Source organism: Batrachochytrium dendrobatidis, assembly GCF_000203795.2.
Source record: "Batrachochytrium dendrobatidis JAM81 unplaced genomic scaffold BATDEscaffold_10, whole genome shotgun sequence".
Classification (NCBI taxonomy): domain Eukaryota; kingdom Fungi; phylum Chytridiomycota; class Chytridiomycetes; order Rhizophydiales; genus Batrachochytrium; species Batrachochytrium dendrobatidis.
In genome coordinates this window covers 423,913-446,473 of record NW_006281108.1, presented here as the reverse complement: position 1 = coordinate 446,473, position 22,561 = coordinate 423,913, and the positions used below count along the sequence as shown (strand labels likewise).

The following is a 22,561-nucleotide window of genomic DNA, read 5'->3' as shown; positions in this document are numbered from 1 at the left end:
ATATGAATAATTTAAATATTTTTTTAGTTGTATTCACGTAAAAATAAAATACTTTGACTATAACTTTGGAATGTGTAATGATTGAATACTCTTATTATAAACCAACTGTTTCAATCAACACAATGTTCATTATATGATGAACACATTCAAATGATGATTTTTCTGTATAAAATCATGTATTTTTAAATCTCTAATACGGTTGCATTCTAGTTGAAAGAATCTTGAGAATGTAAGCGTATTAATCACCACGAGAAAAAAACAAACTTTAATGAGCTCAAAGCACAATGCCGACCAGTTAATGCGGTGTAAAGTGTCATGACTGGCCGTTTATGATAGATTTTAATATTCTTATTCAGTTTCATTTTATCTGAATACGGCAGTAAATCAACTTTATCACCAATGCCGACCAATCCTTCTACTGCTGCTTCTACTGCATCCACGTCTGCAAAGACTGCATTGGTTGCTACTGCTAAATCATCTCCACTGGACGTGCTGTTTCAAGATGATCCATACTTGGAACATCAACGATCTGCTCTTGAACACAGGTGAGTAGTTTGTGATCTTGGTTAGTGCAGATTAACACAAGTCTACTGTCTGTCTTGACAAGATTCAACTTTATCTAAGCTCTCTTGAGCTGTACTAAAATACTATTCTTGTTCTCTCCACTTGACCCTTGTGTGATTTCAACTGAATGCAGGCATTCGCTTTTCCAGGCCGCATTAACCAAGATTGATCAAACTGAGGGTGGAATTGCTCAGTTTTCATCCGGCACTAATAGGTTTGGCTTTAATGTGTCAAGTACTGCCATCACCTATCGTGAATGGGCACCAGGCGTCAAGGCTGCATTCCTTACTGGTGAATTCAGTAAGCTACCTCACATTCTCCTGTTTATAAACTACGTTCTAGTGAAACGCCTAGTATTTAATTCATGTCGCAAATGGATGGATTTTAAGATCAATGGAATCGAGATTCCCATCCAATGAAGGTCGACTCGTATGGTGTATGGGAGATTGTGTTACCCCACAAAAAAGATGGATCTCCAAGCATCCAGCACAACACCAAAGTCAAGGTGTGTTGACTATGATTACTGACTTGATTCATAAACTCGACCAGTAACAATAATGTCATGTCAATCTCTGTCCTTCATTTGTGGTCATGCTTCCCGTCGCTTTTGTTTATAGTTGTCCATGATCAAGCATGATGGACAACGCATTGAACGCATTCCTGCGTGGATCCATCGTGCTACTCAAGATCTATCTGTTAGTCCCGTTTATGAAAGTGTATTTTGGAATCCTCCACAAAAATACCAGTTTCGTCACCCACGTCCCGCTCGCCCCACATCTCTACGAATCTATGAAGCCCATGGTAAGATATGCAACCCTTGTAGAATGGCATTGGCATGTTTTGGCTTGGTTCTGTTTTTTGACTTTGATTTTTCTGAAACAATGCAGTTGGCATTGCTTCTCCCCATGGTCGTGTTGCTACATACAAGGAATTCACTCGCGATGTTCTTCCTAGAATCGCCAATGTTGGTTACAATACAATTCAGCTTATGGCAATCATGGAACATCCTTACTATGCCAGTTTTGGTTATCAGGTCACTAATTTTTTTGCTCCAACAAGTCGCTGTGGTAAGGGTTTGATTTATACCTCGCAACCTCTTTACTATAAACAACGCTTGCCAAACATACCATCTAAAATTCTAATGGATAATTGTATAGGTTCACCTGAAGATCTGATGGAACTTATTGATACTGCACACTCACTTGGAATTATTGTCTTGCTTGATGTGGTGCATTCTCACGCATCTGACAATATTTTGGACGGTATTAATCAATTTGATGGAACTGGTAAGTTATTCGAGACACTATACTTGTTTATATTATTGTAAATCATTTTAATTAATGTGTTTATATTTATCGGTTTGTGAATACCGCCAACAGATCACCACTACTTTCACGAAGGCAGTCGTGGTCGTCATGAACTATGGGGAAGCCGTCTGTTCAACTACGGCCACCACGAGGTTCTTCGGTTTCTGCTTTCAAATCTTAGATACTGGATGGACAATTACAAATTTGATGGATTTCGATTTGATGGTGTAACAAGTATGCTGTATCTTCATCACGGTATTGGAACTGGGTTTAGCGGAAATTATCATGAATACTTTGGAGACAGCGTGGACATGGAGGCTGTTTTATACTTGATGCTGGCCAATCATCTTGTGCATAGCTTGAATCCAGCTGCAATTACCATTGCTGAGGGTAAGCGTTGTTTTTAAGCATGCTGTATCATTAGTTGATTGTATCTAATTGCTGGTGCTTTTTATGTGTAACTTGTAGATGTGTCGGGTATGCCTACGCTATGCCGGCCTGTATCGGAAGGTGGTGTCGGGTTTGATTATAGACTAAGCATGGCAATTCCAGACATGTGGATCAAGACACTCAAGGAGAAAACTGTGTGTTGGCATTCTATTTATTTTGACTGATTGGATTCTTTAACTGACTTTATTTGTACAATGATTTATAGGATGATCAATGGGAAATGGGAAATATTGTCTTTACTTTGACCAATAGGCGATGGAAGGTATGCTACATCTGTTTAAGTCCAAAATTATGGCATTTCAAGTAAATCCATTGTTGTGTATGTTAGGAACCTGCTATTGCATATGCAGAGAGTCACGATCAAGCTCTTGTCGGTGACAAGACGTTGGCTTTTTGGCTTATGGATAAGGAGATGTATGACTTTATGTCGGACCTATCGCCCATGACGCCTATTATTGATCGCGGCTTGGCTTTGCACAAATTGATTCGGTAAGTTGATGCCTGACGTGTAGAATATTAAACTAATAGCTAACAGCATTCAATGCATTTTTACTTGGTCATCAGAATGATTACGTATGCTCTAGGTGGCGAAGGATATCTTACATTTATGGGCAATGAATTTGGACACCCCGAGTGGCTAGTAAGTAAATCCCGCAATGCATCAGTTTTTATTGCAGAATTGACATGATTATTTTTAAATAATGTAGGACTTTCCAAGGGAAGGTAACGGTAGCAGCTTCCATTATGCTCGTCGACAGTATAATCTTGTAGATGACCCGCTACTTCGATTCAGATATCTCAACAATTGGGAGCGTGCAATGCATCAGCTGGAGTCACAGTATGATTGGCTTAGCTCTGGACAGGTAATTCAACATGAATGGTATTCAAGTGTTTTATTTAACCCGACATGGGTCATTTAAAACACCAAGATAATATAGTATGTATGACTTTAACTGGCATACTGAATTGTAATGTGATTTGATTAGTTTGTGAGTCTCAAAAATGAGGGTGACAAGGTGATTGTATTTGAGCGAGGAAACCTTCTTTGGATCTTCAATTTCCATCCAACGCAGAGCTTTGCCGACTATCGTGTTGGTACGATATGGAACACCACACACAGTGTTGCATTGCATTCTGATCGTCCAGAGTTTGGTGGACACTCACGTATCGCTGAAGATTGCCAATATATTCCTACTAAAGAAACATGGAATGGGCGTCCCAACTGGATTCAGGTAAGCCAAAACTTGCTTTTAAATTTTATTTGCAGTTGTGATGAGTAGTAGCCAATACTGATTTCTGATGATGACTATGCAGGTCTACATTCCCTCGCGTACAGTTTTGATCCTCAAGCACGAGTGAGTGCATAAACGGATACATTGATTGTTATCTGTATCCGGATTTGAAATAAAAACAGCAATTGAATTTAAAAAAATTGGTGTTCAACTATGCTAGTTTAAAAATACTTTGCATTCAATCTCAATTTTGTAAAAAACAAAATGATTCCATCCAGGATTGAACTGGAGACCTTGTCCGTGTTAAGGACATGTGATAACCAACTACACCATAGAACCATGCAATCAGAATTCCTTATTGTTATTTTATTCTTTACAATAATGTGACCATGTTTAGCAATTTATAAAAATTTGTTTGACATTAGTTTCATTGTATTGATCCTCGCCTTTTGGGTTTCCTGCGACTTTGGTAATACAATCTTGTTTCAGTTGGTTTCTTTGTCTATTAAAACATTGGAGTTTGTACTAAAAACTCGAATAATTAGCCTGCAGCAATCAAAGTTGCATGAATTGACACATGTTATCAAGAATAGTGTTTCGTGCAAGACAGTGCGTACAGTAAACTCTTGGTTGCCAAATATGACTTTCTGGATGGTTTTATGCAATAGTTTAAAAGATCCCAACTTTCCACAATATTAACCTGTCGAGTATTGCAATGAAAAGCGCAGCTGAAGTTGATAAATTTAGCTTTGAAGTCATCTTGTAGTTTACCATCAATTCTATCAATCAGTTGGACTATTTTACCCAAAAGTGGTTATATTGTATTCTTTAAATAGTCACTTTATTCCGGTTTCATCAGAAATGGCTACAGATGGCTACTTTCTATATATAGACAGCGATGCGTGTCCTATATCACATAGTTCAATCAAAGTCTTACTAGGGTGCTTCATTATCACTGGAGTGATGGTGTCCTACTTTCCACAGGTATATGGCTCTATCTTGCTCTATACTTGTTTGATTATTGCTAGAATCTACATGACAGGCAGTGAGTCTTGACTAAACAGTGACGAAACCCGCTGACGGATGGTATAAATACCATCCCTATTTACAGCCATTCATACAAAACGAAACACTATCTTGCAGTCACTTTGCTTTAGAATGAGCAATGATTAAATATTCGTTGTGCTTTTCTATTAGGAGTGGATTGTTTCAATAGAATCCTCGACTATTGTTTCAGATACAACGCCCATCATATGATTGCACACACTTATTTAAACCTACTTCTTCCATTTGGCATTGCCATACACCGTACGATCACCAGATCCATGTATTGGATTTGACTGTTGAATACCCTAAACTTACAGATACGTTCACGCTCTAATTCAAGAAAACAAAGATTGCATATCTCAGGAATGCATCTGTTGTTTTCATACCAATCACCAAAAGAAAATCCAATGGGTTTTGTCAGGGAGCTGAATGCTATCCAATGGGTTTGACATCAACCATTTCACAAAACTAGATGTTTATTATGCACTCCGACGCCCTTGACGTTTCATTTGACGTGAATATGGCTGTGAAATAGCATCAACTCTACAATCATCAGCTGATAGCTCTATGCAACCATTTGCTGAATTCCCAATTCACCATTGCATAAAACTCGATTAGTAACCTATGTTGTTTTGGATCCTATTTTAGATTCACAAAATTGCTTCAAGCAGGAGTAGTGCTGGATTGTCTATTTATTTTCTATTCCTTGGAGCTATTGGGTGCTTTTCTACGATTGGCAATGTCATTCTGCTTCAATATAATTCAATAGTTTGCTGTACGACGGAGGTAAGTGGACCGAGATTTGTTTGTATGGATTCGGCTATGCATAGCATAGGCTTATTTTGACTTGGAATACATTGCTTTGTTTATCAGTGGTCATTGCAGTACTGTATGGAAGATACGCTTGGAATAACGCAAGTCAGCGTGCAATTGTGCGGCTTTTGTATCATGTAGGTACCATGATAGTCACCTTCAACTTTGGAATGTACGATTCATCTCACACTTGTCAAATCTTTAGTGTTGTATTATTTTATTTAAACTATCCAGTTGAACTGGCACTGCCACTAGTGACTTTTGGCGAGTTTGAAGGGTCAGAGAGCACTGGATCCAGCGCAGCATGGCGCCGCATCAAAGGCATTGGTGCCATGATCATTGTGTATGCGATCTTTGTTGTCATATCGCTTGTATCCATTTTCCAGATTCAAGATCCACAGATATTTACACAGGTGCGGCTTTGGTGGGCTGGAATTCTTGGAGTGACGGCTGCATCTAGCGGTGTGGTGCAGTTTGTTCCTCAGATCATCCACACTTGGAAGGCAAAGGTAGTTAAATGTTGCATCCAACCTTGTCGAGTGCACTTTGATGCTTAACCAACATACCTTTAATTGTGGACCTATTAGTCTGGGGGTGCGTTGAGTGTAGCTATGCTTGCCATGCAATGCCCAGGTAGGTTTTCTGATCAAGCGACGCAGTTGACCATTGATTGGATTAGACTTATAATCTATAATGTGCTATAATGGAATATTTCAATAGGCTCGTTTGTATTTGCATTTTCTTTGGCGGTTCAGCCAGGTACAAACTGGACAACATGGGTATCGTTTCTAGTAGGGGGTACGCTCCAAGCAGTCTTACTTTTCATGTGCCTTTATTACAATTCCAGGACAGCACACGTGTACACAGAAGTGTTGCACGATGAAAACCCTGTTACAGCTACCGATGACCATATTGATCAAGAGCAGCGGTCACTTCTTGCTGGATATGTGGAAGAAGGTCTTATTATTCATGCTGATGATGACACGACAGATGTGGCCAACCTTTGAAATAAATAATGTACACGACCTTTACAATGGGTGATAAAGGGAATGAGAATGGAGGGATGGAATAAGAGGTCGCCAGTAATTATCATTCTTGGTGATGTTGTTGCAAATATCGGTGGATTGTTTGTTTGTTGATTTGAATGGCAGAACTATTTATCGCTCGTGTTTCCTGTATCGTGGCGACAATCTGACCTGTCAACACGGCTGGTTTGGTTTGCTGAATGGCTTGCTGGTCCTCTCGATCCAATATATGACAGCATCTCTTGTTTGAGTTGGTTTTGATGCGAGTTTCAGCATTCATACATATAGTCTGTACGCTAGCCTACAACAATCGTGCAGTTTCACAATTCATGTTTTCAAAATACTACAGCTGCTTGTTTGGTAATATCGGAATGTTTTCAAAATACGGCGAAATTGGGTTATTGAAATATAAACATTTTCATCTCGTCTTTAGTTTGTAGCCTATTCTAAACTCGGCCATTTTATGGGTCAGGATTTGCCTAGACTTGTGTTCAAGCAAAAGGATTAAATCCATTTACCCTTTACGATATTACTAGCTATTTTAAAGATTCCACCAGCCTCACTGCTTGCAAATGACAGTTCATACCAAAAATTCTGGCGGCGACACAAATTCGTATCGTACACATCTAGCACTTATGCCACAACAATCACTTGAACTGGCAATCAGCTCGAGTTCTATTCAAGAAAACTGTCATTATATTCAGAATACTTGTCAGCAGCACTCTGGCTGTCTGTTGAGGCGTTCGACTGCCCTAAACTTTATACCATATCCTTGCCACTTTTGTTCAATCCAAGGCAGGTTGGCTATGTTTGAAAGAGATCAATTGCCATACAAATGCTGATTGTCAGCAAGTGTAGCCAATTTATATATGGAAATGCATTTGAATTGTACCCATTGAAGCTTTACTAAATAACAGCAGAAACTTACATTTTACATGAATACATGTAAAATGGAATACCTTTGATCTGGGATATACAGTGGTTAAATATTCGGGTTTCTCAAGTTACTGCTTCCTCAACTCCTCCTCAATAGAGTGTTCATCATATAATACAATCCAACTAGTTTTGAACTGGTTACCCCTTTCTTCATTCTTGGCATAGCCATGCAGTTGTACAATTGCCAAATCCACCCATTTCAATCCACGTATTGGGTTTGACTGTTTTAATGTGGAATGTACTAGAACTGTGAGCAGTTGTTCAGTTGTTCAGTTGTTTGTACAAGGATGAGCAAAGACTGACCAACTAGAGTTCAAAAAACAATATTGAACAGTAAATTTGGTGTGAATTGGCACCCTTATTGTGTTCCATTTTACGTGAAAATACGCTATTAATGTATATTGCTTTAAAATATAAAAATTGACTTGGATCATTCTATTGCATACAGGTTCAGTACCTATACAGGAAAGTTTTTCTCAAGTCAAACTGGACTCGGCAGCATCGTTACGCATGCACAATATACCACAGTTTTTGGGAAATCAATCCCATACTCGAATGGTAGCATTGCCTCGTACAAGCATAGACTCAAATAATAGTGTAGTGCAAGTTCCTTTGGAACCCATTCCTACTGGCCAGTCGGTAATACCTCTGACTACGTCAACCAGTAGATATTTTCTTCGACCTCGAAGAATAACTAAAAAACAAAATTCATTTATAACTCCCGGGTCGTATGAGTCTGACTCGCAGTCCTCAGCAACTCCTTTGACTTCAGTGGCATTGGCAGCTGAGTGCACACTTGACACAGGCGCGATATTTAATCATGGCGGTTTGATGTATACGGTTGGTTCTGCTGCTGCTCCCTATTTAATCCCTGCCTATCCGATTGGCTGCAATTCGATTTCTGTAAATGGCAGTAAGTACTGAATTGCTTTTCCACATCTCATGTCGAGTCTATGCTTGAATGCTCCCTGTTCAATGTCACCAGACTACATTGTTCTTGATATTTTAGTCTGAGGTCAATGAATATTCCACTAGCACAATGGAAAAGGTTTCATTGCAAGGTATAGCGGGTTTTAGTATAATTTAAACACCTCATTCTAGAATTTGCTTCAATCTAGTGAAAGATTGCTATAAATGCACTTGGGTCTATGGCTCGGCATGCTGTTTTCTGTCCTTGTATCTTACAGTGCAAATCTAACCTACTTGCTGATTCTACATTGATAGATCATTCTGTTTATAATTCAACAACTCACAACATGATATCGAATCCATTTCTAGCTCCTCAGCAACTATCAACACATTTGGAGAATTATCAAACAAATATCTCTATGCATACTGCCAGAACCCAGCCAACATCTCGCCAATCCAAACCACGTCTGCAGCTAAAACAAAAAAAGAGTACTATACTAACGATGGATGTTCCTACAAAGCGTGTAGTTGTGAGCAAGACAACCACCAGTAAAAAACAGCACGACAATTCTGGGCTACCAAAACAACAGTCCAAGAGACAGAAACTAAAGGTAGTTTTATCATTAGCACTACATATTTATTAGACCAGTTTACGTGCAATATTTTCCCCATGCTCATCTTGAGATCATTTGTGTTGAGCGACTTGTATTACTTTGGTGCTCATTGACATTTTAAAAATACTTACATGCTTATTTAGACACAGGATGTAGATGATGCTGACGGTCATTTGTGCATTCGTATTTATGATTACATTACCCCACGATGTAAGTAGACCAAATTGCATTCATTTATTAACCATATCGTGCTGCGTTTCTAATTTACACAAACTTTTATTGCTACATATTACACCTGTAGTTCAAATTTTAAAACTACTAGGCCAAGGCACATTTGGAAAAGTAGTTGAAGCCTTTGATAAACATCAAAACAAACGTGTTGCCATTAAAATTATCAAGGCAATCCCTAAATATCGAGAAGCAGCGAAAATTGAGCTCAATGTACTTGAATTGATAGAATTACACGATCCAGGCAACTCCAAGTATGTTTGATCTAGTTTTTGCCTTTTGAATACAACATTGACCTTTTTCTTATGCAATTCGTTGTCTATTCTTTGAAAAAACTAGACGATGCATTCATCTTCGTGAGACTTTTGAATTTCATAACCACATCTGCATGGTATTTGATCTTTTGAGTCAAAGTCTATTTGACTACTTCAAAGCAAACTTTTTTTCTCCGTTTTCTACATTGCATATTCAGTCGTTTGCTCATCAGATTTTGGTAGCAGCAGCATACCTTCATAGTCTGGGTATTACTCATACTGATTTAAAGCCTGGTAAGCGTGTATGATGCTTTGAAGACATGAAAATTGAGGGCATTATACAACTTTGACGACTAATTTCTGATGTAGAAAATTTGATGCTTGAAAGTACTGAATCCCGTCAAATATTGGTACGGATTTACTTGCCTTGATCTTTTTTGAATACAAACTGTATTAATAAGGGATTTGCTAATGGGTTGACTTTTTAGTTTGAACGGCATTCTTTAAAACCACCCTGTCGCGCACTGATTAATACCGGGCTTATGCTTATAGATTTTGGCAGTGCTACGTTAAAACAGGATTTCCATAGTAATATTGTGTCTACTCGGCATTACCGAGCGCCAGAAATTATTCTTGGTGTCAAATGGTCATATCCCTGCGATGTGGTAAGAATACTGTATTAAGATTGGTTTACAAGATCCGAATATTTTGAATTTACTAAATCCCTTTACCGTTTGGTTCAATGTATTGTAGTGGTCTATTGGCTGCATTTTGGCAGAGCTTTACATTGGAAAAGCACTCTTTCAAACTCATGACAATTTGGAGCATCTACGAATGATGGAGATTGTGCTTGGTAAATTTCCATCCAGTATGGTTTGCAGAAGCCCGTAAGAATTTGATTCATGTTTATCTTTAATAATTCATCCTTTTTGACATGCACTTTTTATAACATACTGACTTTGACAAAAGTTCTGCCAATCAATTTTTTAACAAGCAGGGGTTTGTCAAGTACCCAAATACCCACACTGATTCAAAATCCATCGAGTTTGTTTCTCTTGTGAGACCATTAACTGTAAGTCTAAACTGGATTATTGCCTAGTTTGGGATGCACAATTTGAATGTTCTGTATTCTAATACTGCTGTAGAGTATTATTAATGGGAGCGACGAGTTATCACAAAAACTGTTGGACTTGCTTCAGAAGATGTTAGCTATAGATCCGAATACGCGAATCTCGGCAAAGAATGCCTTACACCATCCACTCTTTGCTGATATTTCAATTTAATAGAGTTGAAAAAGTAATCCCTGTTTGATCAAGCCATATGTTGTGTGTGAAAATCATGGCCATACTTCACACCCATTTGATCGCTATTTACCATGGCCACCTACATTGTTGATATTCTAGTTTATTTGAATCCTTGATCCAATTTCACAGGTCATTGCATGAAAAGTTTTATAAATAAACGCAATTATTTATCTATATTTGAGTAATTCAACCCCATTATGTTTTAAAAACATTCTGATAGTATCAAGCAGGTTGCACGATTGTTTTGAATTAGTGTCGACTCGATATAAGTGGAACGTCAAAGCTCTCGTACCAAACAAGATCAACACAAGTTGGATTGTGAGTGTGAAACAGAAAATAGTTGTCATTCAAATAACAAACGATTTTCTGATCGATGCAAGAGAACAACACTCGAGAATGACGATTTCTCATTCCATTTATCACCAGCAAAATGAATCAACACAATTTATTGAACACGTGACATACCACTTATTTGATTTTTTCTTTTTTATTGTCATTCAACTCAACCAACGAATCCGTTATATTTGATACATTCCAAAATGACCAACACTGCTGCTCCTGCCGTTAACCCAAAGGCTTTCCCTCTTGCAAATGCTCAGCTTGCCAACAAGATCATTGATCTTGTACAACAGGCAAGTCACTACAAACAGCTCAAAAAGGGTGCCAACGAAGGTAAACTGAACTTTTAAAGTTGATGCGCATGTCTAGGCATCAAGAGCCCAGCTTGATGTATTGTCAATTCTTGGATTTTAGTGCAGAATGAAACTAACCGAAACGTTATTTTTTTCAACCGATTCGAATGTGATGCTGTTTAATTTGTCGGGTTGATGAATTATTTATGCAGCTACCAAAACTCTTAATCGTGGTATTTCCGAGTTTATTGTAATGGCTGCTGATACGGAGCCTCTTGAGATTCTTCTTCATCTCCCCCTTCTTTGTGAAGACAAGGTACGTATTTTCAACCAGGTGTAGGCACTGTATCTACAAGTGAATAACGTTGGATGACTAACCTGATGCTGTTTTTATTAGAACGTGCCCTATGTATTTGTTCCTTCAAAGACTGCTCTGGGTCGTGCATGTGGTGTTTCTCGTCCTGTTGTTGCTGCTTCAGTCACCACCAATGATGGTTCCGAACTTCTGGTTCAGATTCAGGCCATCAAGAATGAAATTGAAAAACTCTTGATTTAAATTCGAGTTGGCAACTGGTGACCATCATTTACTCTTAACCCCTTAATATTCTCTAAGCTTCCGTTGCACAAGAACTCCATTGCTCATTTTGTTGTTTGGTTTACCTATGCTGAAACCACACACCTATCTTCCACCTCTCGTGATCGCTGTGCTGTGAAGAGGAATATTATATGAAATAAACTATTTTTAGTAAATACGACTGTTGAATAAACTTTCATTTGTAGGTCAGACTGGTAAGATAAACTAGAGCAGTACATCCTAGACTGATACAGGTATACCGTGCGCTTGTCCCATGTTGGATCTGTTCAAATGGTTTATCGCATGACTGACATGATTGTTCGACGCTTTGTAGGCGCTTGTTTGGTGTTGCCTGAACGATATACTATATCGATATCTTCTTCACAGTATGCTCGTGAGCCGTAAGCATAATACACGCCAGTCAGTGGACGGTTGCAGTATGCACAACACCAACAGGGAGGATGAAATTTGCGTCTCAGTTCAGCAACATCTACACAAATACCTGCAACACAATAAACATGATAAAATTAGATCCATGGCCCACTGCAAATCATAGTGAAATTCAAATCGTTTACCTTCAATTGGGCGACTACAGGTTCCACACAACGAGTTATTCTTTTCATGGTAATGGGTCTGACAATAGGGTTTGTTTTCATACACAAAAAACCGTTTATCAGGGAATGGTACACGACAATGTGTGCAGCTAAAGCACTGTCGATGATACACTGCACCAATTGCGTGAATGCTATCACCCTGAATTGGACCACGACAACTGGCACAATCAACAGATGGAAGTCGACTAAAATCTTTTTGACAGTATAGCTTTTGTCTGTGTTCAAAATGACGCCCAGGTTGAATTTGGCATCGACAAACTGAGCATATAAAATGACGCTCGTGAAAACTCTGGCCAAATGCCCGTGCTACACTGCCATCAGTAATGGGTTTTTTGCTAGATTGCAGTGGTTGAAACAATTCATATTAAATTCAAGCTATCAATCGCTGTTGACAACAATGCACCTACCATGCTGCACACGATTCCAAAAAGTATTTTTCGTAGTCCATTTCACAAAATGCCTTTCCAAGGTGTGGAACATAGGGCAAATCATCTCCAAACCGCCTACGACACGATGAACATTTGAAGCAGTCAATGTGGAACCACGATCCAAGAACATCAATCTCAAATGTTTGCGTTAGATCTTGAATTGGCAGGTTACAGTCGGCACATTTATAGTGTGTTTTTGTAAGATTTTCAGATTCTGGAGGTGTAATGGGAGCCTGCATGTTAAATGGTGGAGCATTGCCATTGTGCGTATTGGGCATGGGATTGTGATAATGGGGAGCATTGTTTTCATGGGGTCGTTGGCCATTTGACCGAGTTCGGATAGCGTCGACATTGCCATTATTGCGCAAACCATTTTCTGTGGGTATACGATTAGAGCCAGCTGGAGGCAAACCATTTTGTGGGTTGCCGCGAAATGTATTGTTAGCACCATTTTGAGGCGGTCCTCGAGGATCATTCTGTGAATTGAATCTGGACATTTGATGAGCGTCAGAACGAATGCTTGGTCCTCGTCTAACAGCATTTGAACCATTGTTTTGTGGATCTTCAAACTCTGTACGCAAATTAGTTTTGGGATCATTACGGGGATTGCTGAGTGTGGCTGGTTTGGATTGGTTAAGCTCGGAAGCCTGTTTTGCATTACCAGCAAAACTGTCGGAAAGACCAAGCAGTCCGCCCAGCGCTCCAAGGATTCCTGTTGCCGGTGTTGTTGCAGCAGCTGAAGCGGCTCCGGTTTCTTCAGCTGGTTTGTTAGAGGATCCAGAAGCAAGACGATTGGCTTGTTCCTCTATATGTACATTATTGAAGTCCTGAACCATATTTTTCATTTTGACAGACTCATTCTGTGAATTGAGTCTAGGTAAACGATCATTGAAATCTCCTTTGTCGCTATAGTTGGGACTTATCCTGTTGTTCTGTTTATCAAACAAACGGCTGTCATCTTGTGAAGCAATAGGCAAGTTAGGCACAATCACATTGTCATTTTGCGGCGCATTTCCACCTGGAAGCGAAGCCATATATGGCTTGGACTGGTTGGCTTGGCCATAATAATCAAGTTCATCTTCATAATTACCGTATGCATTTTTAGCATGAGCATTCGTCTTATCAGCATCCTGTAGATACGAGTTATTGTAGTTTCCATACGAGTCCTCAGTGTCACCAAAATCGAACTCGGAAAGTGCAGGAGCTTTTTCACTAGTGCCAGCAAGAGGACTTGGACCATGTTGATCAAAAGAGCCAAATGCAGATGCAGACTTGTCATAGACGTCTAGAAAAGAATCGACTCGAGAGCTGTATGTATCGCGAGCATTTGGATATGCATCTACAAAGATGATTTAGTATTGAATTTCAATGAGTTGAACATGGTCTCAAATTACCTTGAGTGCTCGCGGCATATTTCATTGACATGCGATGATTGGATTTGGCTTGTTCTTTGAATCGAGCAGGCATTGAAGGTAGTTCAGGTCTGCTCTGGTTGTAGCGTGATGTTGCATCCGTTTTGCAGCGATGTGCAGACTCGTCCCCAAAATCAAACGGTTCGCCACATTGGCTGTTTACACAGGTGTTCAAGTAACGCCCAACAATGGTGTGGATATGCAACAAGTTGATACAGTTTTAAGAGCAAGTCCAAATATGAATCCAGTTGTAAATCCAAATATGAATCCAGTTATAAATCCAAATGTTAGTATAATACATTACAATACATATCAACCAGAGTAGGAATAACTTGAATATCAACTATTTCTTGTAACCACAATACCGATTTGTACGGCACCATCGAGTAAAAACGGCAGTTGAAAACTTCCATTCATATAATCAATACTTGGTCATATGAATGGCAGTAGCAAGCAGTATATCATCACTGAGAATAGAATGATCGTGGTGTAGCACCAACGATCATGGCACTTGGTTCAATGCATGAATTGAAATCAAATAGTTGATATTAGTTGACGAAACAAACCTGCATTGGACAGCTGGGATGTGACTGTAGTAGCTTGATGCAACCATTTTTACAGACTATACGAATGAAGCTAAAGTGAAACTAGAATGTATTCAAGCGGGTTTAAGACTGGCTTAACAGTTGAAATGGTTTGTGATGTGCAAACATTGAAACCATTTCAACACAAATTTAGCTGAAGTTTGGTGGCGACAACAGCACATTGACAATCTTGAATGATTTCTGCTAAAATCATTAAAAATGATGTTTTGTTCATCTAGTCTCGGATAACCATCTTGAGTATAAAGAATGCAATGGGCACTAGTACGAATGTTGCAAAGTCACCATTTATTCGGCAACTTCAATTCCAACTACAATTGAAATCTGCAAGCTCTAATTTGGATGAAATTTCCAGAAATCACATCAGCTTTTGATTTATTTTGGTAGTAAGCCTAAGCATCAAGTATCTCGAATGTATTTGGCTGTTTGCACTGACGTTTGAAGATTGACTTGTAGTAAAAAATCAAGCTACCAAATGCTTATTTCATTGCTTTTTTCAAAATCTTTTCAATACTCATATAGTCATCTGTCGGTACTCGTACAATCTCTCGTCCCAAATACTTTTCAATCACTTTCATCTCCTCGTACGACTTGTCGTTGTGCACAAAGTTGATACTGACTCCCTGACGACCAAACCGTCCGGTACGACCAATACGATGTAGATATGTCTCTGAATCTGGTCTGTTGTTCATATCTAGAGGAACATCGTAATTGATGACAAGATTGACTTGCAAAATATCGATACCTCGTGCCAGTACATTGGTTGTGATGAGTACCTTGGATCGGCCTTCTCGAAAATCGTCCATGGCTTTATCTCGATCTTCAGCCTCGTGTTTACCATGCAATGCTGACACGGCATGTCCTTGAGATATCATTTTGTTTTTAAGCATATCGGCATCACTTCTTTTCTAAATATACAACAAACAGATTAACGCGAGCAAGGTTGCAATAGGCTTGACATCCCACTCAATAGCCACATTTTCTCACCCTAACAAAAATAATACTTTGGCCAATAGTCAAGAGACCATAAATGGCACATAAAACTTCTGCTTTATGCTCTTCACTCTTGCAGTCCATGTAAAACTGCTTGATTGAGTCAACGGAAAGTTCTTCTTGGCGCAACGAAATGGAATTTGCATTGGGAGCGAATTTAACTGCAAACTGACGAACAGTTTCCGAAAACGTGGCTGAAAACAATACCAGCTGGCATCCTTTTGGCATAAGACTGAGTTGATTTGTGTAATCCACATAACAGTAAAACATTGGCAAATAAGTAAACGCAATTGGAAGTCGGAATCAATGGCAGTCAATGGCATACTTTTTAACACGGATTGATTGATCTCCCAGTCCTTGTTGATCCAGCATGTTGTCAGCTTCATCTAGCACAAAGATTTTGATCTGACGGCAATCCAGCGCACGACGCTTGATCAAATCAGCAACTGTACCAGGAGTACCAATAATGATTTGGGAGGTGACTTTTTCGTCCTTTTTAATTGAATCCTTGATGGCATGCGATGTTGTGATGGTGGTATACTTTCCCATCTCCCGAGCATTGTCTAGAATCTGTCGAGCAAGTTCACGAGCTGGAGCAAGACAAATAGCCTGAGGTGCTTGAATGCTGGGATCGACTCGAGTGAGCATAGTAAGAACGAATGCAGCCGTCTTGCCTGTTCCAGCCTGAGATTGGCCAATCATGTTTTTTGGTGGATTCATGAGCAGAAGAGGAAGTGCTTTAGCTTGAATCTTGGATGGTCGCTGGTATCCCATACCATAAATGCCCTTGAGAAGATTCTCATGCAGACCAAGGTCTTCAAAAGACGAGACCGACTGGTACAAAGCACTCGAACTTGTTTCATCTGCAAAGGTGACGACAACTTCTTTTTCAGGATTGTCTGGGATTAAACCATTGGTCTTTGCTGTTGAAACTGCAGGCTCTTCATCTGGCTCGTTTGCAGTGGAGAGTGTCTGCACTTTGGTGGTCATTTCGTCAATAGCAGTGCCTTCTTTATGCATTTAAACCACAGGAGAATGCACCATCAAAGTGGTTAGTGTTGGATTATATAATGAATGGATCGACTCTACACAGCCGATGGCATCAGGCAGAAACGTACCGACAGCAACAGATTCATTAGCAAACTTGCCATCAGCCAAAGGAGTTTTACCCCATCCTTGAGAAATTCCACTAGGAACAGCACCAGCAGCACCCCATCCACCAGGAGCAGCGGTATCGCTGGGTTTTTTGAGAGAATCTGACATGACTAAATAGCAATGTTGATGTCTTGGAGTTGCAAAGTGAGCATCCAGCAAAATCAGCGTGTTGGCATTCACAAGTCTTGAAACTGCATTTTATCACTCATGACACTCTTCACGATCGTTATTGTTTGCATTCAAGACTCGGTTTGAATCTCCACAATTCAGTCTTTTTATTCATTGGAGTTACGTGCTCTCTTATTTACTACATCAGACGCTTGACCTACCGGTATCTTGCGAACCTTGGCTGCCTTGAGGCTCTTGAACGATCGCTTGGCTAAACATGAGTCCGTGTTTTCTTTGAAATTGCTTACTGTGGCTATAGATGAGTCCTTTGTCAATGTAGTACAATTTGACTCTGCAGTGTTTAAGACTAGACTTTTGCTGAGTGACGGGCAATTCACTACAGTTTCTGGCTCAGAACTAGACTTGATTTCTAGCGAAGCATCAGAAAAAGTATTGTTTTGACTTGCATTGCCTTGTTGGGGATTCGGGCATGACTTGGTATCATCGGGTGCATGGGATATAGAATTTTTTAATGATTCAGATACTATTGCAGGTGTTGAAAAGCCAGATCCAGAAGCATGTCGTTTGGTACTCTCTTTTGCTTTGCTGGTAAATAGTGCATGGTCCATCTTGAACTCCGATGCCTAGATTCATTTCAACACACAGGCTGCACATTTAGTCAATGTATTACTCCTTATGCTCACTCTATACTTACGATATTCTCAGAAAGTGGATCGTCAGGGTTGGGTTCAAGCATGAGCATTCTAATTGAGTTGAGTACGCCAGACAAATGGATAGAAGGTTTCCAAGATCCCTAGATATATTAATGCACTTGTCAAGATAATTCAAATTTAAGCACATACTATATCTACAGCATACTAGAGATATTACCTTGGGAGGCATCTTCAAAACATCTAGGCAGATACGCCCATGGTCATCAATGTTTGGGTGATAGATTGGAGTAATAAACTGGATGCATGGTGGTTCAAAGGGAAACCTATAATTCATTGTGCATTGATTCAGCTCACAAGTCAGTAGTATAATGTGTTGAAATGGGTACAGGGAAAGAGTCTACCTTGGAGGTATTTGTATATCCAGCTTAAACAGACCATCAGCATAAGGCGATCCAATCAAGCCTCGAATGACTACCCATATAACATTTTAGTCCAATTCAAACTATACATGTTATCAGATAGAAAAACTATACCAGCAGACAGTCTGTATATATTGTCGCCTTCTGTCCATACAGTAATTCCAGGAGGAGGCGATTGGAGCATAGTCAGCTCTCGTTGCATCCTAGTAGCCCGCTGAGAAGCCATGTTTAAATCAGATTCACTGCTATATTCACGTAAAATGAAACTGGACAAAATGTCAAAATACACGATAAACAGCCAATCTCGATAATTTCCATTAAATTTACTGAAAACTCGGACAATTTCACAAGTGGTTTTGTTTAGTGTAATTCCAGACATTGAGAATGTCAATTTATAGTAGGACGAATATTCAACCATTTTATATTCCAAGGCGATCACTGCAAGATAATGTTCCACCTTACGTGAGTATGGCGGTAGCAGTTGTGTAAAAGTGTCTGAAACTATTATAGATTTAACTGGACCAATGCCAAAAGTTGACTGCTTTCACTATTCATACCTCCAGATATCATCTCAATAAACTGATACAAAATGATCAAGTTAGAATCAATACGAGCTTCCGTTTATTATTTCATGATTGCATCAGTGCGTTGTAGATTAAACTCCCAGTAACCAGCTCAGATCTCAGCAGTCTAAAAAATCAGAAGCCATGAGCAGCTCCAATGCAAGCTCTGGCTCAATAGGAAACTCGGGAATCTCTTGAATCGAGTTGGCATATCGCACCTTGTAATACAGGTATCGACATACTTTTTCAAGAATCACTGCCCTAGGAAATTAATAATAGGCAGAGTGAGAATACATGACACTGTTTGCAGTAATTTACTATTGTGAATATTACTTGATATCCCGAAACTGAATCTCGTTTTGTAGCGACTCTGTAAACTGACCTATAGGGTGAACTCAAATGTGAGTAGATCTTATATCCACCGGCATTTCCTTTTTCAATAGCAAGCCAATAGTAGGAAACCAAAGGTCAATTGGCTAGACTGCACCATACCAGGGGAGGACAGCATGCTCTTGATGGTGCCAGATGCCATGGCATATTTTCTATCCAACACAAACTCGAATCCATCAGCTGAAACCAACTTGACGGTCTCTGTTACTTGCTCATCTCCTAATGTCATATGCTATAAAATACTCTACTTTTGTTCCACAGTAAGTGAATTGGTTTTACCCACAATCAAGAGTTGAAAATAAAAATGGCAAGCTTTTGGGACTGGTATTTGCTTTTTAGATCAAGTAAATACTGAATATCATTCCAGATGACGACAAAGGACATGAAAACGGAGATGAAATAAATGAGAATGGACAACCATCAGTATCGTATTTGAAACGGTACTTGCACAGGATTCATTCGACTGCACTTTTATGTATGGTGTTTTTTGTAAACATTGGTTGATTTGAATATCATGATTATCAATGTTCCCATCACTTTTGTCACTGCATTCAATTTCAAGATAAAGATTGTGTAAAAAGGGGTCTTTATATGTAAAAGCTGCCCAGATTAAACTAGGAAGAGGCTTCCTTAATGTAGGCAATAACATCTATAAATGAAAACAGTTAAACACAGTCCACAATTTCTAAACTAAAAACAATACCAAGCTTTAAACTCACCTGCACGATCTTGTGGTTTCTTGAAACCAGCAAAAACCATCTTGGTCTAGATTCAATTTTATAACACACATGAGCCAATGATTCATACATACATAAGCCCATTGTCACAACTTACTCCAGGAACAAACTTTTTGGGATTTTCAAGATAGATGAACATTTGCTCCTCGTCCCATGTAACCTTCTTCTTCTCCATAGCAACGGAGTAAGAGAAGCCAGGAGAAGATCCAGAAGTGCGACCAAAAAGACCATAAAGGTTAGGCCCAACCTTGTGGGCACCTCCCTGTTGAATAGAAATTCGCAGCAATCATGAATGAGTGCAAGACAATGCCGATTAATAAAGATGGCACCAAAGTTGCATTCGGTTATAAGAAGTATTATATCAAGTGGTCAAAATATAGATTAACACAGGATGTGAAAAAAATGATCTATCGAGAGTAAATTATTTCAGAACTCGAATAGCTCATGATCCACTGCTCAAAGCAACACCACGCTGTTGCTAAATTGATGCAAAAAAAGATCCATAGGCTGGAAGTCTGCATCAAGTTACATGCCAACTTGAAATGGCTCAACATACATAGCGACGTATAAATGAATACCTTTTCAACAACATGGCATTGAGCACAACGAGTTTTGAAGAGCTTGGCTCCGTTGGTTGCGTTTCCTATTACCAGCCGCAGTGGTCAAATATCAGCATCATTAAAATCAAACAAGCAGGGCAATAAGTATTCAATGAGTCGTATCAAAGTATACAATGAGAAACAGCCAAGAGAGCTGGTAAAAGAGCAGTACCTGCGGGCATGGACATCTATTGCGGTGAAAATGAATCACAAAAGGTCAATGTGTCGCATATGAGCAAGGCCAAGAAACAAAGTAAAGCAGTAAGCACACGAACTAGTGATTTTTCTCATTCAAGCAGCACAGTAGTATTCGCTTCAGGTATGCACATGCAGATGGCCGCCACTTGCCAAAGAGTGTAGCACTCTTACCTTTAATGAATTCAAGGTTGATAAGATCAAAAACTTTTAGTAAGGATTTGTTGCGCGACTTCAATTGAGGGAGCATTTGTACGCGTTTGTGATTCCACGTGATCTGATAAGCAAACTGATGGTTTGCCAAGTCATCATTTATAGCCGTGTTTACGTAAATGAAATACTTTTCTGCATTGATCTTGTAATGATTGTCTTGGAATAAACAATGGTCACACTCGTGATTGGAATGGATTATTTCATTTATTGAAGCTACAAGTTGTTTGGTGTCAGCAGGGTTCAAGAATGGACAGTATGATGCTGTATAGTGTAGTTCCAAACCTCGCACTGTTTGTTGAATAGTTGGTAAACCATGTCTAATTAGAGTTGTTTTGTGGAATGGAATGTTGTCTAGAATAAAGTGACCGCTTGGGAATGTTGCATGTCATTGTTTAACAAGTTAATATTACAGCATTCACTGCTGCCTTGATCAATCTCCAAACACATTGATCGTCATATGAAACACACACTATTAGACTATAGGAGGCTCTGTTGTATCCTAATATCAGATACGTTTCAATCTAGTTCAAGGAAACATCTCGGAAATGCAACTGCTGTTTCCATGCAGATAGTCCAATGTAAACATTCGCTCTGTATTTTTGTACAAAATGAACATCAAGACCAGTGAACTAATGAGTTTAAAAGGGCAGATTGTTGTCCAGTAAGATTGGCACCAATCAAACATGACTGTATTATGTATCTTGATATTTAGTGCTTCATTTTACTGAACACAGCTGTAATGCTTGCTATTTATCCGACAGGTGACTGGATTGGCCAGATGCTTATTATTGTCATAAAAACCAATATCCATTTTGATTTACTCATAAGTTGTTAATCAGTAGACTAGAAATTATGCTAATTTGCAGGTGTTGTGATCTTTGGCTGTAATAAATACCATTATTTAGCATTTACTTCATTTGAGATTTGAACTGTAGGCCATATATAGCAATGTGTAATTTGACTGAGCTGAAATCTTGTTTTTGTTTATGCAAGTTTGGTATCTCATTTTCAGAAACAATGTTTTCGACGTTCCTTGACCATCATTCATTTGTAAATGCGTTGTGGTCCGAGATTTGGGTATTGATTCAAATGATAGATATTGAGGATTCCATGCTGGTATTTTGACTTTATTGCAATACTATGTTCACACTGAGTGGATTCGTGAGTGGAAATGTTAAATCCATGATTATCCATTCATCTTAGTCGTGCTATTACATATTGGGAATCGGTATTGACACAATCAATCAATCGGTCAATCTAAAAGCTTGCATATACTTGTCTGTTTGTAGGTAAATTGATGGAGGAGGTTTCGAGTTTCTCCATCAAAAAAGTCCTCATGGATAGTAGTGTCTGTATCTCCATTGCGTCCGCTTATTTTTTGCCATGATTAAAGGTTGAGCCATCTTGTACAGTTGATACTTTTCCCATCCTTGATACCATCGAAACTAAGCAATACATTGTCTGGTGAGGAATGATGAACAGGACCATTTGAATTTTTAATAACCTTTATCAATCATGGTCATTTCTGAGTATTTTTTGATTGTATTCACCAGTAAAGTATCCGTCATCA

General features: G+C 39.1%; 9 protein-coding genes across 9 annotated transcripts; 4 read left to right on the top strand and 5 right to left on the bottom strand.

Moving 5' to 3' along the window:
- Positions 1 to 399: 399 nt before the first annotated feature.
- On the top strand, positions 400 to 3,680 carry BATDEDRAFT_26554 (1,4-alpha-glucan branching enzyme; the record flags this gene model as incomplete). The annotated part of the gene is made up of 14 exons (XM_006680635.1): positions 400 to 545; positions 698 to 864; positions 954 to 1,069; positions 1,182 to 1,365; positions 1,452 to 1,631; positions 1,722 to 1,850; positions 1,944 to 2,261; positions 2,340 to 2,455; positions 2,527 to 2,583; positions 2,650 to 2,810; positions 2,886 to 2,961; positions 3,029 to 3,184; positions 3,308 to 3,553; positions 3,636 to 3,680. 14 exons carry the CDS (start codon positions 400 to 402, stop codon positions 3,678 to 3,680), a joined length of 2,097 nt encoding a protein of 698 aa, XP_006680698.1.
- A 668-nt stretch (positions 3,681 to 4,348) lies between these two features.
- BATDEDRAFT_90427 (uncharacterized protein) lies at positions 4,349 to 6,447 on the top strand. Its single transcript, XM_006680876.1, has 6 exons — positions 4,349 to 4,537; positions 5,249 to 5,386; positions 5,474 to 5,550; positions 5,619 to 5,922; positions 6,001 to 6,046; positions 6,134 to 6,447. Exons 1-6 carry the CDS (start codon positions 4,415 to 4,417, stop codon positions 6,418 to 6,420), a joined length of 975 nt encoding a protein of 324 aa, XP_006680939.1. The 5' UTR covers positions 4,349 to 4,414; the 3' UTR covers positions 6,421 to 6,447.
- Positions 6,448 to 7,782: 1,335 nt separating this feature from the next.
- BATDEDRAFT_35661 (uncharacterized protein) lies at positions 7,783 to 10,662 on the top strand (the record flags this gene model as incomplete). The annotated part of the gene is made up of 10 exons (XM_006680718.1): positions 7,783 to 8,287; positions 8,653 to 8,894; positions 9,041 to 9,107; positions 9,199 to 9,379; positions 9,465 to 9,673; positions 9,749 to 9,789; positions 9,868 to 10,044; positions 10,133 to 10,266; positions 10,349 to 10,451; positions 10,525 to 10,662. The coding sequence occupies exons 1-10, from the start codon at positions 7,885 to 7,887 to the stop codon at positions 10,660 to 10,662; spliced, it is 1,695 nt and encodes a 564-aa protein (XP_006680781.1). The 5' UTR covers positions 7,783 to 7,884.
- A 560-nt stretch (positions 10,663 to 11,222) lies between these two features.
- BATDEDRAFT_90576 (RNA binding protein SNU13) lies at positions 11,223 to 11,871 on the top strand (the record flags this gene model as incomplete). The annotated part of the gene is made up of 3 exons (XM_006680875.1): positions 11,223 to 11,355; positions 11,528 to 11,631; positions 11,713 to 11,871. 3 exons carry the CDS (start codon positions 11,223 to 11,225, stop codon positions 11,869 to 11,871), a joined length of 396 nt encoding a protein of 131 aa, XP_006680938.1.
- Positions 11,872 to 12,063: 192 nt separating this feature from the next.
- Positions 12,064 to 13,170, bottom strand: BATDEDRAFT_20327 (uncharacterized protein; the record flags this gene model as incomplete). The annotated part of the gene is made up of 3 exons (XM_006680591.1): positions 12,064 to 12,391; positions 12,465 to 12,838; positions 12,911 to 13,170. 3 exons carry the CDS (start codon positions 13,168 to 13,170, stop codon positions 12,186 to 12,188), a joined length of 840 nt encoding a protein of 279 aa, XP_006680654.1. The 3' UTR covers positions 12,064 to 12,185.
- A 2,254-nt stretch (positions 13,171 to 15,424) lies between these two features.
- BATDEDRAFT_13134 (uncharacterized protein) lies at positions 15,425 to 16,928 on the bottom strand (the record flags this gene model as incomplete). The annotated part of the gene is made up of 3 exons (XM_006680574.1): positions 15,425 to 15,853; positions 15,933 to 16,170; positions 16,264 to 16,928. The coding sequence occupies 3 exons, from the start codon at positions 16,926 to 16,928 to the stop codon at positions 15,425 to 15,427; spliced, it is 1,332 nt and encodes a 443-aa protein (XP_006680637.1).
- Positions 16,929 to 17,767: 839 nt separating this feature from the next.
- Positions 17,768 to 18,350, bottom strand: BATDEDRAFT_6774 (uncharacterized protein; the record flags this gene model as incomplete). Its single annotated transcript, XM_006680539.1, has 4 exons — positions 17,768 to 17,845; positions 17,917 to 18,015; positions 18,093 to 18,198; positions 18,277 to 18,350. Coding segments are annotated over 4 exons (357 nt in total), but the record flags the coding sequence as incomplete, so codon positions are not given.
- Positions 18,351 to 18,982: 632 nt separating this feature from the next.
- On the bottom strand, positions 18,983 to 19,449 carry BATDEDRAFT_7508 (elongin C; the record flags this gene model as incomplete). Its single annotated transcript, XM_006680541.1, has 3 exons — positions 18,983 to 19,118; positions 19,191 to 19,234; positions 19,345 to 19,449. Coding segments are annotated over 3 exons (285 nt in total), but the record flags the coding sequence as incomplete, so codon positions are not given.
- Positions 19,450 to 19,861: 412 nt separating this feature from the next.
- On the bottom strand, positions 19,862 to 20,765 carry BATDEDRAFT_90672 (cytochrome c; the record flags this gene model as incomplete). The annotated part of the gene is made up of 5 exons (XM_006680798.1): positions 19,862 to 19,896; positions 19,967 to 20,012; positions 20,082 to 20,246; positions 20,563 to 20,627; positions 20,756 to 20,765. 5 exons carry the CDS (start codon positions 20,763 to 20,765, stop codon positions 19,862 to 19,864), a joined length of 321 nt encoding a protein of 106 aa, XP_006680861.1.
- Positions 20,766 to 22,561: the final 1,796 nt, after the last annotated feature.

Excerpts from the sequence above, each read along its gene's own strand:
- BATDEDRAFT_90427 (XM_006680876.1), top strand. The coding sequence starts at position 4,415 with ATGGCTACAGATGGCTACTTTCTATATATAGACAGCGATGCGTGTCCT. Across the intron at positions 5,387-5,473 it reads TAGTTTGCTGTACGACGGAG|TGGTCATTGCAGTACTGTAT; the intron begins GTAAGTGGACCG and ends TTTGTTTATCAG. Across the intron at positions 5,551-5,618 it reads TTGTGCGGCTTTTGTATCAT|TGTTGTATTATTTTATTTAA; the intron begins GTAGGTACCATG and ends TCAAATCTTTAG.